At 36.1% G+C, this 17,506-nt stretch overlaps 3 protein-coding genes across 5 annotated transcripts; 2 read left to right on the top strand and 1 right to left on the bottom strand.

Moving 5' to 3' along the window:
• Nucleotides 1-441: 441 nt before the first annotated feature.
• LOC143919020 (17S U2 SnRNP complex component HTATSF1-like) lies at nt 442-2,524 on the top strand. Its single transcript, XM_077441177.1, has one exon. It carries the CDS (start codon nt 549-551, stop codon nt 2,277-2,279), a length of 1,731 nt encoding a protein of 576 aa, XP_077297303.1. The 5' UTR covers nt 442-548; the 3' UTR covers nt 2,280-2,524.
• A 752-nt stretch (nt 2,525-3,276) lies between these two features.
• Nucleotides 3,277-8,934, bottom strand: LOC143919018 (uncharacterized). Of its 3 annotated transcripts, none has more exons than XM_077441174.1 (4): nt 6,963-8,934; nt 6,691-6,879; nt 5,746-5,822; nt 3,277-3,916 (listed from the first exon to the last, which is right to left on the bottom strand). In XM_077441174.1, the coding sequence occupies exons 1-4, from the start codon at nt 8,772-8,774 to the stop codon at nt 3,895-3,897; spliced, it is 2,100 nt and encodes a 699-aa protein (XP_077297300.1). In that variant the 5' UTR covers nt 8,775-8,934; the 3' UTR covers nt 3,277-3,894. The 3 variants fall into 3 exon arrangements, with proteins under 3 accessions (XP_077297300.1, XP_077297301.1, XP_077297302.1); XM_077441175.1 differs by having other exon boundaries at nt 3,795-3,916; nt 5,727-5,822; XM_077441176.1 differs by lacking the exon at nt 5,746-5,822 and having other exon boundaries at nt 3,835-3,916.
• Nucleotides 8,935-12,315: 3,381 nt separating this feature from the next.
• On the top strand, nt 12,316-15,051 carry LOC143918717 (uncharacterized). Its single transcript, XM_077440732.1, has 2 exons — nt 12,316-12,507; nt 12,594-15,051. The coding sequence occupies exons 1-2, from the start codon at nt 12,367-12,369 to the stop codon at nt 14,790-14,792; spliced, it is 2,340 nt and encodes a 779-aa protein (XP_077296858.1). The 5' UTR covers nt 12,316-12,366; the 3' UTR covers nt 14,793-15,051.
• The last annotated feature ends 2,455 nt before the right edge of the window (nt 15,052-17,506 follow it).

Raw genomic sequence — 17,506 nt, 5'->3', positions numbered from 1 at the left:
CCCCCTCCTGAAATAATGATTCGTATTTACAAATATAATACTTGTAATAAACAGTGAATAAAATCTTCTTTGAAGATTACCGAGTTTTGATATGCATACATCAGAACTCCAATCTCTCTTTATAACTGGATGTTTATAGATGAGTACATGTAGTGCTTGCAAAAAAATTTTCGATGAACCGCCACTGTATTTATGTTCATTTTCACAAATAAATAATATTTAGATTTTTGTACAACTCTGATAAGCTTCACTACTATATTTAAATTGATGGATCATTTTAAAAAATTAGCTTTAATTTTGTTAAAAAATATTTAAAAAACGTGTTGAACAGTCCTTGCAATGGTCAATTTCATAAATTTGATCTAATTTAGAATCCTTAATGCATAAAGTTGAATAAAAATACATTTAAACGCAATGAGAATCCAAAAGCGTCCCCACAGACCATGGTCGAACAATTGAACGTTATGGTCGAAAGTAAGTTTTGACGTTTCGTTTCGGGTGGTTATCATGTCTTGACTTTCGCTTTATGACCACAATTCCGCATTGAAATGACGGAAAAGAAGTTCAAGATAGGATTTAAGATCAAACTTTCCGAAGAAACATCGGAAAAACTCACCCAAAGTGAGGTCAAACCAAACATAACCTCAAAAGTTGAGCCACCGCAAAATTTAAAGGAAATTCCAACCAGTGATGATTTAAAACCCAAACCAAAACCTGACCCTCCAAAGCCCATCGTTTTAGAATCTAATTTAGATACTGAATCAATAGCCGACACTCCAGAACCAGTTAACGTAAATCCCAGTACTGATAATTATACCGAACATATACATTACGAAGATAACATAGCCATCTATACAGACCCGTCTAATAAGCAGGAATATGTATGGTGCAATACTAGCAATCAATGGGTAGTACGGACTGAATATACCAAATCCGATGATGCCGTAAAATATGGCCATGACGGTGATAAACATACTTACACTGATAAGGATGGCTCTGTATATATTTGGGACGAGGAAAAAAATGCGTGGTTTCCCAAAGTAGACGACGACTTCTTAGCGCAGTATCAGATGTCATACGGATTCGTAGATAATACCTCTGACACTAAGGTTGAAAAGAAAGAGGTTGTTGAGGAAAAGGCGGCACTTAAAAGGAAGCCAGAAGACCCGAAATGGTTTGATTTGGCCGAAGATCAAAACACTAAAGTCTATGTATCCAACTTACCTTTAGACATAACCGAAGAGGAGTTTGTTGATATAATGCAAAAATGTGGATTGGTAATGAAAGACCCGAGCACTCAAAGGATGAAGATAAAGTTATATACTAAGCCCAATTCTCAACAGCTTAAAGGTGATGCATTATGTACATATATAAGAGTAGAGTCTGTTGACTTGGCTTTGAATATATTAGATGGATACGTGGTCCGGGATCATAAGATGAAAGTCCAAAGGGCTCAGTTTCAAATGAAGGGTGATTTTAATCCGGCGTTGAAGCCTAAGAAGAAACGCAGGAAGGACAAGGAAAAGTTGAAGAAGATGCAGGAGAGGTTGTTCGATTGGAGGCCGGAGAAGATGCGCGGAGAACGCTCTAAGCATGAGCGAATTGTTATAATCAAGAATCTATTCGAGCCGGCTTTGTTTGACAACGAAGTCCATCTGATCTTGGAGTATCAGCAGGATATGAGGGAGGAGTGTTCCAAGTGTGGAGAAGTTAAGAAGGTTATGTTGTACGACCGGCACCCTGAGGGTGTGGCTCAGGTCGTTATGAAGGAGCCTGAAGAGGCTGAAGCTGTCGTGCAATTGATCAACGGTAGATGGTTCGGCAAACGGCAACTGTCTGCTCAAATCTGGGACGGAAAGACCAAGTATAAAATGCAGGAGACGGACGCTGATCTAAATAAAAGGTTGGACGGGTGGAATAAGTTCTTAGGGGACGAAGATGAAGATGGGAAGAAAGATAAGACGGAGGATGTCGGCGAAAAAAAGAGTGAAGAATTGAATGATGATAAATTCTTAGACAATGAACATGAGTATCTCGAGAAAGACGAACTGGACGATGATGAACATGAAGATCTCGAGAAAGACGAATTGGACGAAGATGAACATGAAGATCTCGAGAAAGACAAACTGAACGATGATGAACGTGAAGATCTCGAGAAAGACGAACTGGACGATGATGAACATGAAGATCTCAAGAAAGACGAACTGGACGATGATGACGAACCAGAAGATGATTGTAAAAAAAGTGATAAATCAAATGATGATGTATTTATAAATTAAGTGATTAATAAATATTTTGAATGTATTTGATTGAATATTTATTATTATTAAAATATTTATGTCCGAGTGTACTAGTGGTTGACACTTAAAATTCCTACTTAATACAATTGAATATTGATTGTGGTATAATTTTTTTAACCATTTTAGTTCGAAATGTTGGTGTCAACAACTGGTACAATTTATATTTTTGAAACACATCTCGTATGAGAATGGGGTGTAATAAATAATACTGAATTTCATAATCATTCGCTAATCATCGTATGTATTTAAAAATTGAGATTTTCTACAGATCATGAATATAAAAATGTGCATAAAAAAAAATAGTACAAAAATGGTATTTAAAATACTTTTTAATTAGGCGATTAATATATATTTTGAATTTCTTTATTATTAAAATATTTTTGCCCGAGTGTACACTGTAGTGGTTGACACTTTGAATTCCTACTTAATTTAATTAACGAATATTAATAGCAGTTGGGTCGCCATCCTGAGTTGGCACTGATTCGACCATACTGGTGGCTACTACTTGACTTCCTTTTCGGCCGTCATATTAAATATTCGTGCATTAAATCAAGATCGTCACAGACCCTTGCCGAGGGACCAAGCAATCAAGCAGCATACTCCCGACAATCACTGATTCACTGCCCCAGCTCAGACTACCCCTCAAGACATCATGGCTTTCGAATCTGATGCCACCTCGAGCATAACTTGGTAACCACATATTAATATAATTTTTCTTCTAATTTGTAAATTATAGCGTTATTTTTTATGTATCGTTACCACTAGGGGAAGAGTACTGTAGGGCAGAGCATCTCAACGTGTGTACCCGCGTTACACTATAGCATATAGATCTAACGCCTGCGAGCGAGATCGCGTTTGTGGGTTGCGATGCTCTGCTGTAGGGGCTCTGTATGACATGGTTTAGTTTGACAGTCTACCATCTGACTTCCTTCCTGACCGTCATATTAAATAGTCGTGCATTAAACTACATTTCATTCCTTTCGACCCCATACCATTTTATTTCAAAATGAAAGTGTCAACAACTGGTACAATTTATATTTTTCGAACATTTCGTATGAAAATCAGGGTATAATAAATTTCGTAATCATTCGGCAATTATCTATTTATGTATATAAAAAATGAGATTTTTTACAGATCATCAATATAAGAATATAAAAATGTGCATACAAAAATAAAAGTGATTCAGAAATACTGGCAATATAATAATATATGGCATACATTTATCAAAATCGATGGCAATGAAAATAATCTGCATTTAAAAATAGGTACAATTATGGCAAAAACAAATACAATACAAATTACACGTACACATTAAAATATTTAAAAATATGACACATTAAAAACAAATGCATGAGGAATTATGAGAAATATGAAGGTCATGGATTTTTGACACACAAAATGGCCACTTATTATTTATAATTAAAAAAATATCAACACTAAAAATATAAAATTCTAACATAAAAATGTGGCAAACAAATTAGGAAATCCTATTTGTACTTGAATAAAATTAATAAATAATAAAAAAAAATTTGTTCTCTTCTTGCTCTTACATTTCGATAATACCCAAAAAATAAATCACTCTTCTCAGATATCTTCACTCTTCTCTCCCACTTTTACTAAATCAAAACAAAAATATTCAATTTAATTGATGTGACATCTAAAATTCACACAAATATACCGTTTTAAAAGCACACATCAACAGCAACGACTGAGTAATAATTGATATCGTCTGATGTAATCATACAAATATTACAACCGAGACGAACGAATCTGCACTCAAAATGGAAAAATTAATTTCTTATCTTCTCGGCAACGTTTTAAGTACCGTTTACAACAACTTCAGCTGAATATGAAAGTGAATTGACCGGAAATTGCAGACAATCAAAGAAATAAACATCGCGATAATGCGATTAAACATATTGTATTACAAAATGACGTTAAGAAATTGCGCGTCATCATGTTTGTTGCCGAGTTAGAATTGTTTATACAATCTATAATATGAAACTGCAGTCGTTGCGTTTAACGTTTGCTAAAATTTCGCATTCGTATGCAATTTTAAATAAACGTACACAATTTAATCACAATTTCTATACAAAAGTATACTTACATATTAAAATCAATGAGTAAATTTTATAAAAAAAAACGTATATAAAAGTCTTAATATATCTATACAATGTCTTCGTTGATTCATTTTATGGAACTTTAAAATTTTTATATGTATGTAAAAAAAATAAATAATATTTTTTAACACTATATTAGTGTTATAGATTTTTTTGAATGACTTGAATATCCAATTACATATTTATAAATGGTCTAAATTTTTACATAAAATGCACACGACATGTTTTGCATTGTTCTTTTCTTATTTTGAAAGTACTGTGATTGACTTACATATATGCTGAAGTATCTCAAAAAAAGATACTCAACTTAAAAAATACTGATACTCAAATAGTCTCTTTAGATTTAGACTTGAATCTGTATCATCTGTCGTAGAAAGTATTAAGGGAAATATACTCCAGTATGGAACTTTCTTTTCGCTTCTGCATATGATAGAATATATCTATGAGGCAACCCTTCTTTTTAAAATGGTGTACTCATAAATGAACGAATTCATAAAATGCAGAACAATGCTTACAGGGATAAGTACTATATCTCTCAATATAGCATTCTGACTTAGACTTACAATGTTACGTTTTCAGCGTCCTTCCGTATGGGGCAGATGTCATGTGTATAAAAAGCTGCAGGCCTTTGAGATGGAGACATACAGAAAGATGATGAAAATATCATGGATGGGGCGCGTAGAATCAATGCCGAGGTGGGAAAACTTATCAACACTGTTGAAAAGACGCTAATTAGAGTATCTTAGAGATGTAAACGGAACCAGAAATACGATCTCCTGCGCCTAGTAATCCAGGGAAATATCACGCAGTTGGGATACATCAAGGTTGAAGAATATCCGGCATTGTTTAGAGCAGCCATTAATACAGCGCAAATGGGAATTCTAGTTGCAAACGCTCCAAGTCTTACGAGTCTTAGAGGACATGGCATGATAGAATGTATTGGATAAGAAAATCCCTCTTTATAAAACGATTTAATCGATTTCCGTACTCTGTAATTCATAGAATGCAAAACAATGCTCATCAGAAGGGATTAAAAGGATGAGCATTTTTACGCCAAGTAATTTTATAACATTTTCCAGATCTTCCACAGTCTAAAATACACTCAAAGGCTTCATTTGCAATCGAAAAAAAAAAAAAAAACATGACATGTGCATTTCGCAGTGTACAATTTGATAATTGCAGACGACAAACACAGCACTTTTGTATTGCGAAACTTACGTCCTACTTTTGTACTGCGTCAACTCCCAACGTAATATAACTCTAATTTTATATACAGCAAATATATATATATATATGTATACTATACGTAATAATAAATTAATTACTCGATGCACAATGGAAACTCTTCAACTTCTTCTAGCATTGAATTGAATCCTGCCGCCCATTCCTCGGCTTCCTTAACCTGAAAAAGTAAATCATAGTCAGACAATCAGTTCGTAGTATCATTTTACAGTATCAAAAGTATATACGATCTCAAATTCTATTCTCATATCTAACTCCGAATAGGATATGATCAAGTCCGCCGCCTGCAACATAAAAGCAGACTCGACAGAACGAAAACTAAGATTAAGATATGATGGTCAAATCGTATCTGATTTTAAAGTTGTACCCAAGTTAATTTATCTCGGATCAACGTTATCAGATGACGGGGGGGTATGAGGCTGAAATAAAAAAGGCAAATCGGCAAGGCCAAAAGCTCAATGTCGAAACTGCGTCTGGTCTTTCTCGTAATTTTATACGGAGTTGCGGACGGTGTAAGCTCGAGGAAGGCAGAGATGGAGACAGATGCTTAAAGCGAGAAGAACCAATGCCTCCATCCTGCAAGAGCTGAACGATAGGTTGTCATCTGTCTCAGGCGTATCCTTCAGTTCTTAAGGATGAAAACACACTGAGTGGTACATGTTTTTTTTTTTTAGGTACACAGTCCAAAAAATCAGCCCCTGGAGTGTTTTCGGAGATATTTTATCCTTGCTTGACAGTGATCGATAACGGTAGATCCCATATTTGAAGAAATGTATGCACTCTGCATGTGCAACTACACCCGAATTCGATTTGGGGAATACCCACTGTCGCAAGTGCGTGAGGTTCTGCAATATTCAGTGTATTTTCGTCCTTAGGCACATTGTGAGGCGAGAACAGGACAATCTGAAGCGTCGACAAGAGCAAGGAAAGATTCCCAACTAGATGGAGTGACCAGGTCATGACTGTCACTGGGAAGATTGTAGTTGAGGAAAGCGACGGGAAAAGAAATAACGATAGAATGAACAAACCTCTTTTTTGGACATTTGTTTAGGTACAGGTTTTTTGGCCTTGCGCTTTTTGAATGTCTTTGCAGATATTACATAGTTTGTACGATCGGGCGATTCGGTGTCACTTTCATTCTCGTCTTCAGCGTGTTGTTCAACTTCTTGGAAACGAACGGGTGGTCGTCTTCGTCTTTCGTAACTGCGACGAGTCGGCTAAAACATATGATATTTAGTAACATCAATATATAAGTAGGTTCTATTAAGTAAAACTACATTGTATCTATGTACATATATACCTTGACATAGTGTACAACGTCTACATCCACGAGATCTTCGAATAGTCCCATTTCGTTCTCCGGAACGATTTCAGTTATGTTAACATTATCAGAATCGTCACTACTTTGAGTAGTCACAGCCGATTCTTCTACCACTTCAACAACTGGTGTCTTTTTCGGTGAAGCTCGCTTTTTCTCCCGACGTAAAATAGACTTGACTTGGTTAGTTGTGATTCGTGCTGGACCCTTGAGCATCTGATTGGTTTCGACGAGTACCGGTGCTCGTCTGTTCCGCAGCTTGCGAAGAGTTTTTTTGGCAGCGATCAAATCTGCTGGCGTTTTAGTCGGCGATATGTTTTCTTGATCTATGATATCTTCATCGAAGCCAAAGCAATTCTCGATTGCTGGTTCAGGATTCGGTTCAACAGCGGCTTTCTCAGTCGGTTCGGCGACGATTGCAGCCACGACTTCAGTATCGTTCGACTCGTCTTGGGAGTATTCATCGAAGTTGTATTTTACAGGGGTGTTTTTCTTCGGCGAGGATACTTTCTTACGAGGGGATTTTTTAAATGATTCTTCGTAGAATGATAAAATACTGGTCTGCTTAAACTTGGAAGTATTTTTAACGTTCGGCGTTGACGTTGCCACTGCCGACTCTCGAATGTCCTTTCTGACCTCCTTGTCGTCGAGGCCAAGGACGTGGAAAGTGTCCCGTTCGTATGCAGGAGTCATCGACGGTTTGACGTAGAAGTTATACCGCCACTTTTTAACATCAGAATCCAAATCCATCCTCCAAGGACTTCCTACAGGTTTATCGCTCAAACGTGTACTCGACATTGGATTGTGTATAAACTCATCTTCATTGTCTTTATTCACTTCTTCGGCGGAAATGGCATCGAAATTGATAGGAGACGATGGAAGGGAACGGTCCATTGCGTCTTCGACTTCGTCAGTCTGAGCCACAGCTTCATCTATCTGAGCCACAGTTTCATCAATCTGAGCTACGGCTTCGTCAACAGTTGGATTTACCGTCACAATTGGCACTTTGACAACCTTCTTACTGTTAATTTTTGATACTAATCTCTTCATCATGTTCTCGGCTTGGATCTTTTTCAAATCTTCGATCAACATTTTCATAGCTGCCTCGGTTGACTTTCTCGACAATATTTTCTTACGCTTCTTAGGATTATTGTTATTATTGGGAACACGTTTCTGTCGTTTCTTTTTGGAGACCGTTGCTGGTTCATTTTTAGGATCAAATTCAAACTCATACAGAGTCAATTTGTTGGATTCAATTTGGACGTTCTCGGCAGCCTTTTTTTTATATATCGGAGTTGAGCATTTGATCGATTGATTAGAAGTAAAAAATTTCTTAAGTGACGGAGTCTCTTTTGGAACGTTCGGTGAAACTTTGTCTCTTTCGATTGTTTTGATTTTTGATACCTTTTTAGTACGTATGGTAGTCGGTTCATTGATTGGAGATAATTTCTGAATTATTTTAAATGAATTATCTGTAGGAGGTAGTGTCGGAAGAGGTGTGCTTGTAGACTGTACATTATTCTTTTTGGACTTCACCGGACTCAATTCGTGATCTTTGAATCGGGATGGAAGTTGATGGGCTCTCTTGGGTCTCGTAGTGGAGATGATAGGCTTCGGTTTCGGAGTGCATTCTTGTTTCGGTGAGGAATTGTTCAGGTCGGAGCCAGAGTTGGTTCGATCGGATAGGGCCTGCCTTGATCGCTTTTGCTTGGTGATTTTTGAATCCAGTTTACATTTGAGGTTAGAATTCTCATCGGAAACTTTGTTCTTGGTCCTCGTCCTCATCTTTGTCATGACGCTTAGGCCATTTATGATGACGTGCCGGTGTGTATTCGTTTGATGCGGCAGAATTAAACTGCAAGCGAGAGAACAAACACTGACAGAACCGTCGCGACTCGTACCGAACTTTCGAAGCAAACGTCAGCGTATTGCGCGCGTTAAATCTGACCTAGACAACAGGCCGTAAGATCGCTCTTTACGACCATGATCGACAACGGTTTTTTATGCGATAAATTGCGTAAAAGTGGGATTGATCCAATTCTTGTACTATATAGAGCACTTAACTTACTTTGTTCATAGTTAATAATAAAATTACATGTTTGCTGTTACAAAATATCTGTATTATCACAACACGAATAAAGAAATATTTAAATCATAAATATTTAAAAACCTTTATAAATATACAATTAAAAACGTTTTTTATGGTATGAACAGTGCTGGTTTTAGGGGAGGGGGGCTGGGTCGGGCGGTGCCCGAGGGCGCCAAATAAGTTAGGGCGCCGCTCGATGCGCCAAAAGCGCTTTAAAATTAAAATTAGAGCGCTGTAGGAATCTCGTCATCGTCATCGTCATCGAAACATTCGAGAATATTCCACAACAACAAACCACATTCCCCGCAGAACTCGCACACGTAAACAACACGTGCACTTCTTGGAATCAATCGCCAAACCTTCGAGAAAGCTTCACCCCTACCAGTAGAGCGGAAACAAACCAGTCGAAGCACACCTGCAGCCATTAAACTAAACTCAAGCGGAACGGTGCCAAAACCTTCGAGAAAGTTCCACCCCTACCACTCGAGCGGAAACAAACCAGTTGAAGCACACCTGCAGCCATTAAACTACATCGAGCGGAACGGTGCCAATCGTTCCAGAAAAGTCTACCCCATTGACAAAAACACATTCCTCGCATACGCATCAACAACAGCCAGCAACCAGAAACACTATAAAAGGAGGTACAACCCAAACAACACCAGTCGACCCACAGCAGCAAGCGTCGACACACAGCAGTAGACCAGTCGACATGCAGCTCCTGACCTGCCACCACTACACTACGCGGACTTGGAAGATCAACCAGCCGAACGAGCCAGCAACACACTGCCGTATCCAGAGACCTTCCGAACATAGCCGAACGAACGAGCCAGCAACACACTGCCGCATCCAGAGACCTTCTGAACATAGCCGAACAACGAGCCAGCAACACACTGCCGCACCAGAAACCTTCTGAACATAGCCGAACGCCGAGCCAGCAACACACTGCCGCATCCAGAGACCTTCTGAACATAGCCGAACAACGAGCCAGCAACACACTGCCGCACCAGAAACCTTCTGAACATAGCCGAACGCCGAGCCAGCAACACACTGCCGCATCCAGAGACCTTCTGAACATAGCCGAATGCCGAGCCAGCGACACTCTACCATATCCAGAGACCGCTGAACGACATACTTTTGCCCAAATACAATACCTTTGTACAATATTTAGGCAAACAATAAAACTTTATTAAAACAAGCACAACAGTGTTTCGTTAGGCTGGGATACGGTCAACACATCCTACCCCGCCTACAGCGCCAAAGGTCCTAAATTTGTACTCGGCAAATTCTAGACAAACAATCTACTGGAAAAAGTCGAATTAAAATTTCTGATATTATGAGTAATGAACTTATCAATTTCTTCCTTTCTTTCAAATAAAATTCAAGGTAAAATTAATCCACTCATTGTATTAAATTTTATAAAATGGCACAATTTACAAGAATTATATCCAAACATTTGAGTTTCTATGCTTTTTCTGACACTGCCTGAAACTGTAGAAAGGTCCCAAGGCCGGAAAAAAGGAGGATTTTAATCTAGTTTTTTTATTTGTTTTTCTAAGGGTGTTTAGAAAAAAATTCTCGAGGGCGCCATTGGGTGTAAGGCCGGCACTGAGTATGAATGATTTTTTTTTTGATTTTTAAATGCTTTTTATTATTACGAAATTATGTTCACAATACATCTTATATCTATTTTAATAGCTACTGATCTATTGATCATTTTCTATTTTACAATTTAATTTAAATTTGGTTAGTAGTCATAGTATTATATTATTCTAATGTTAATCTACAGCATAATAGGAAAAATAGCTCAAAAACTTATTTACAATCCTTATAAAGTATGAATGATGATAAGGATAATCATAATGAATTTTCACTATTGGAATAAATCCATTATTGACCAAAAATTGATTTACGATCGACATTCAAAATAAAACTATATTGTATGATATAATTTTATTTAGAATAAATAAAATTGAGCGTTTGAGAAGTAACAAGAGATTTTTTCATTTTTTTAAAATTCGGATTAAACTTAATAAGTTTAACTAAATAAATAACATTCGTTTAAAACATAAAAAATGCTGAAAAAATTGGTGCCGGAACGCCGTTTCACCGCGTTACATGGAAATAAAAGCCCTGGGCATTATAATAAATGTACACAAATGGTTTAATGTACATACATGTAAGCAGGCGGTAAACGGACTACTAGTCATATGTGAACCAGTCACAGGACAACCGGTCGCTCTAGATCGGTCACACGTGATCACCCGTCACACTAAAACAGGTCACGAGAAAACTGGTCACACCAAACAAAAATATTCTGAAATACTTTTTATTTACGAAATTTTTATTATTATCGACTAGACATATGTTCGAGCCAAAGGCCCACGTGGCCGTGGCCGTGGCCGTTGTTTGTGGTCTTCGCGAGGAGTTCGCGGGCATCTGTCAGCCCATCTGGCGTTCGCATCGCTCGCATCCGAGAAGGTTGGCAATCACTTTTGCGTTCATTTCACTTTGACAGTTCGAATGTCAAATCAAAATTTAATCTTAATTCACCGCGGTAAATGAACCGCGGGGAGGTCTACCAAAACACTGATTGTGTACTAACACTAAGAGGATCCTTTATTTATGTTCACTTGTTACAATAGTAATTATATGTAAATAAAGAAGGTCGTTTTCGTTTCTCAGCTTCGGAGCCAATGGGACGTTGCCAGAGATTCATTCTGCATGTTTGTACAAGAGCGATGATTATGCCATCGGCTTCATCTTTAATATGGACGGTATCTAAAAGTGAATTCGTCATTTTATAATGAACTTGTTACATCTCATCTACATAAATAAATCGTCGGTAACATTATTTGTTTGTCTTTGTTACATTGTAAAACATTTTCTATATGTCATCTATATATTATAATATATATGCAATTGTAAATAGGTTTTTGAGGTCTTACAGTATTTCAGAATATTTTTGTTTGTGTGACCAATTTTAAATTTTTGGGTGTGACTGGTTTTCCCGTGACCAGTTTAAGCGTGTGACCAGTTTTCTCGTGACCAGTTTAAGCGTGTGACCAGTTTTAGCGTGTGACCAGTTTTCTCGTGACCAGTTTTAGCGTGACGGATGATCACGAGTGACCGATCTAGAGCGACCAGTTGTCCTGTGACAGGTTCACATTTGACTAGTAGTCCGTTTACCGTCTGTGACTAGTTGGTATAAGCTGGCACCTGAAAGTTGGTATAACAAGTACCGAATTTAGACAAAATATGTCATTAAAGCGATAACAAGGCCAAGCCTAGTCGATCAGGATGCTGTCAGAATTAAATGCAGGGACGATGGAGTGCAGGCTTTGTCTTGGATCAGCTCCGGCCGAGTCTTCCGTCTCCATCTTCGGTGATCCTCATCCAGAGCGCCTGGAGCAGCGCCTTCGGACCTGCTGTCAAATTTATGTCAGTTGCTGGTTACAGGTTTAAACTATTGTGGACCCAATTGGTTAACTGTTCTCCCCGCTTAATCGTATTTCTTTCATGTGCAGGTTAAAAGAGGCGACGGGTTGCCGGACTCGGTGTGTCTTTCGTGTAAGACCAATCTGGAATTGCTAATCAGCTTTCGAAAGGCTTGTTTTCGAAGCAACGAAACGTCTCAACTGAGGTTAGATGATTGTTTGAAGATCAAGACTGAAGAAGTTTTCTTGGAAGATGTAAGATGGGACGATGAGCCTTCGTTATCGACAATTCACCGAAAGAATAGTGAAATTTGTTCAAAGCCATTTCCCATGGAATCTAAACTTGTTGTGCCTACTAGAGATATGCCGTTTAAATGTGAAATTTGTTTAAAATCATTTTATCAAAAAGCTAGTCTCGTGTTACATTTAAGGTCTCACACGGGGGAAAAACCTTACAAGTGTGAAATTTGTTTAAAATCATTGTCTACAAAATTTGACCTCGAATCACATGAAAAAACGCATACTGGGATAAAACCACACAAATGTGATATTTGCTTAAAATCATTTATTCATAAACGAAACCTTGTGAACCATTTAAGGTCTCACACCGGGGAAAAGCCATACAAGTGTGAAATTTGTTTAAAATCATTTTCTCAAAAATCTAACCTGGAATCGCATAAAAAATCGCATACTGGGATAAAACTAAAATGTGACATTTGCTCAAAATCATTTATTCATAAACATGGACTTGCATTACATATAAGGTCTCATATGGAGGAAAAGCCTTACAAGTGTGACATCTGTTCAAAATCATTTTGTCGAAAATCTAGTCTCATGTATCATAAAATATCGCATACTGGGATAAAACCACACAAATGTGAAATTTGTTTAAAATCATTTTCTCAAAAATCTTACCTAGAATCGCATGAAAAAACGCATACTGGGATAAAACCACACAAATGTGAAATTTGCTTAAAATCATTTATTCGTAAACAATGCCTTGTGAGCCATTTAAGGTCTCACACGGGGGAAAAGCCTTACAAGTGTGAAATCTGTTTAAAATCATTTTCTCACAAAAATAGTCTCGTGTATCATAAAAAATCGCATACTGGGAGAAAATCACTCAAATGTGACATTTGCTTTGAATCATTTATTCATAAACATGCACTTGCATTACATCTAAGTTCTCACACGGGGGAAAAGTCTTACAAGTGTGAAATCTGTTTAAAATCATTTTCTCACAAAACTAGTCTCTTGTATCATAAAAAATCGCATACTGGGATAAAACCACACAAATGTGAAATTTGCTTAAAATCATTTATTCATCAATATGAACTTACATGTCATTTAAGGTCTCACACGGGGGAAAAGCCTTACAAGTGTGAAATCTGTTTAAAATCATTTTCTCACAAAAATAGTCTCGTGTATCATAAAAAATCGCATACTGGGATAAAACCACACAAATGTGAAATTTGCTTAAAATCATTTATTCGTCAATATGAACTTACATGTCATTTAAGGTCTCACACGTGGGAAAAACCTTACAAGTGTGAAATTTGTTTAAAATCATTTATTCATAATCAAGGACTTGTGATACATTTAAGGTCTCACACAGGGGAAAAGCCTTACGAGTGTGAAATTTGTTTAAAATCATTTATTCATAATCAAGGACTTGCGAGACATTTAAGGTCTCACAAGGGGGAAAAGCCTTACAAGTGTGAAATTTGTTTAAAATCATTTTCTCAAAAATATGGCCTTGAGTCACATAAATTATTGCATACTGGAATAAAACCACACAAATGTGAAATTTGTTTAAAATCATTTTATAAAAAATATCACCTTGATACACATAAATTATCGCATGCTGGAATAAAACCATACAAATGTGAAATTTGTTTAAAATCATTTTCTCATAAACATGGACTTGTAAGACATTTAATGTCTCACACGGGGGAAAAGCCTTACAAGTGTGAAATTTGTTTAAAATCATTTTTTCACAAATCTAAACTCGTGTATCATAAAAAATCGCACACGGGGATAAAATTACAGTGTGACATTTGCTTAAAATCATTTATTCATAAAGATAGACTTGTGATACATTTAAGGTCTCACATGGTGGAAAAGCCTTACAAGTGTGAAATTTGTTTAAAATCATTTTCTCAAAAATCCGGCCTTGAGTCACATAAAATATCGCATACTGGGATAAAACCATACAAATGTGAAATTTGTTTAAAATCATTTTCTCGAAAATATAATCTCATACATCATAAAGGCATTCATACGGGGTAAAACTACAGTATAGGCCAGTATTTCCCAACCTGGGTTCACGTGACCTCCTTGAGAGGCCCAGACCTTCACTTCAGGGAGGCACAAACCAAAATTCTACTTTTGGGGAGACATAATGAGCTCTATGGGAGACACGACAAAGTCAGAATAAAATTATAATTTTTTTATATGTAAATAATATCGAAAGAACAGTTTAAATGTTTTACTTGTCATCAAACTGAATATACGTTTTCATTTCCGAAAATATACTAGCTTGTGCAACAATGATTGGCAAATATCGAGGATTTATCGCATATCTGAAAAAATATGTGCGAAATATTTTCACATATTTTTTATTTTTAAAAGTGTTTTTGAATGCATTATGCAATTTTTACCGGTGCTTGCCCATCTTGCGAGTAATATAATCAAACAGAGAAGTTTTTATCGGACAGCCGTTGAGCACCAAGCATCAAATACGACTGATGCTAAAATTATTTAGCAATGTCTGTGGACAATCGTCACTTGACAACAATATGACGCCTAAAGTATGAAGACGTGATGTCACATAGACGAGGTTTCAGTATGGTTCCTCAAAAAACTAATTTTTGACTTGTATATATTAATTCAAGCAAATTTAATAGATATACTGATAGACTGATCTATTTAATTGATCCGTTGATCCAAGAAAGTGTGATAGATCTGCAAAATAATATCTCCGTTTGTCAATTACAACATTTGAGCCATATATAAATAAACTCGCTAGTTTACACAAGACACAAGGATCACACTAAATAAAATTATCTTTCAATTTATAATTTTTTATGTTTAAAAAAATATTATGTATGTATTTTCAAATTTGTAATTATAAAATAAAGTTTATATACATATTATGTATGTATATGATATTTTTAATATGTACCTTTTTTCGAGAAAATATGGGGGGAGGCATAGAAAAATATTAAACGCAAAAGGGTGCCACGGTCCAAAAAATATGGTGAAACGTTGGTATAGGATATAGTGAAAATAACTACACACGAAATTAATTGACTAATTGATTCAAGGACGATAAAATAATGATAGGCTGAAATCATTATCGCTAAAAGCAAACTAATTATCATTCTAATGCCGTCATCATTTTAGTTCTAGTGTTGTGCCCATTGATTTCAACGGGTGTTTAAATAAAGTTATATGGTATACCCGATATAATTGAACAATTATGATTTTAATTCATTTTTTCGACGCTGTTCGTTTTTACGTATAAGAAAATCGTAAATGAATGAAAGAAATTTGGATGTGACCAACCCGTGACTTTATCTATGTATTTGAGTAATATAAGAAGGTCACAAAACAAAATTCGATAATTAAACATACGTACACACATCCCGGTTATGAGAGCATTTTCGATACAAATTGAGCGCAAATGTAGGGAAATTACACCAGACTAAAGTTCTACTTTCGGTAATCGAATTTTGTTCGAATTTTTTTTATTATTTAATATCACTATAATTATTATACTCTTTAAATATCAAGAAAATAAAAATAATTTAAATGGTCAAAATAAAATAATGAAATATTGTTTAAAAAAAACATACTACTTCCGGTTTACGAATTCTGACCAAAATCTTGTCAGCTCTAAGTTCTTCATCTTCTTCTTAATGCCCTCTCCGCATCCGGACGTTGGTGACCACCTCGTCGATTATTTGAAGATATCTGCATCGGTCTTCAGCGGCTCGGAACAGTTCTTCGGCGCACATATCGGTCCACATGTGCATTCGAAGTCAAATTGGCAAATATCAAATTTGTCCCCCTTTAATATTTTTTCATTAGATTTAAAGAATTTATTTCATTTAAAAATACATATTTATTGAAATATTTAAATTAAACATAAAAAAACAGGTTATTATTTATATTATAATGGGATTATAACTTTTACAATGGGACATACATATGCAATGTCCAGTACATACAGTCGCGGTTTCGGAAACCGGAACACCATAGAAAAATGTGATTTTGCGTGAAATTTCAGTGATCTTAAATAAAATAAACACCCAAAGTCATTAAAATGGTAGATTGTATCATAGTGCTTTATTTTAACGACAATCGTTAAGAAAAGGAACAACAAATAAAAACTAGGGAGAATTTTAGTCCGAGCCGGTTTTTATGACCAAACGCAGTTTCCACAGTTGAATGAAAAAACACAGTTGAGTGTAAACTTTTAATTTTATTAGACACATGGTATTATTTACAAATTATAAAAACTTAATTAATATTTTGTTGCGGCTTTTTTTGCTTTTATGACGGGTTTTATACGGCTAGGCATAGAATCTATTAAGTTTCTTAAAATGTCGATGGGGAAGTCTTCATACCATACTTTTTCAATGGTCTCTTTTAATGATTGATGGCTAGACACATTTGTTTTACTAATCCTATATTTAATAGCCATCCATAAATTTTAAATTGGATTTAAATCGGGACTATTCCCAGGCCATGTTAATGTATTTACACCCAATTCCTGCAAATAAACCCGAACCTAAAAAAAGTAACAAAAATATTTCAGTTTTTTGATCGAAATATTATTAATTACATTCAATACCATTAAATAAAATTAATACTCACTAATTTAGCTCGATGACAAGGGGCAGAGTCATCTTGGAATATGACATCATCAGAATTTGAAAGATGGTTTTCCATTGATGGGATAAAACTTTCTTCTAGAATTTTTATATATGCTATTCCGT

This window comes from Arctopsyche grandis, chromosome 11 (assembly GCF_051622035.1).
Source record: "Arctopsyche grandis isolate Sample6627 chromosome 11, ASM5162203v2, whole genome shotgun sequence".
Lineage (NCBI taxonomy): Eukaryota > Metazoa > Arthropoda > Insecta > Trichoptera > Hydropsychidae > Arctopsyche > Arctopsyche grandis.
Note: the sequence above shows the minus strand (reverse complement) of the source record. Positions and strands in the feature narration are given on the sequence as shown.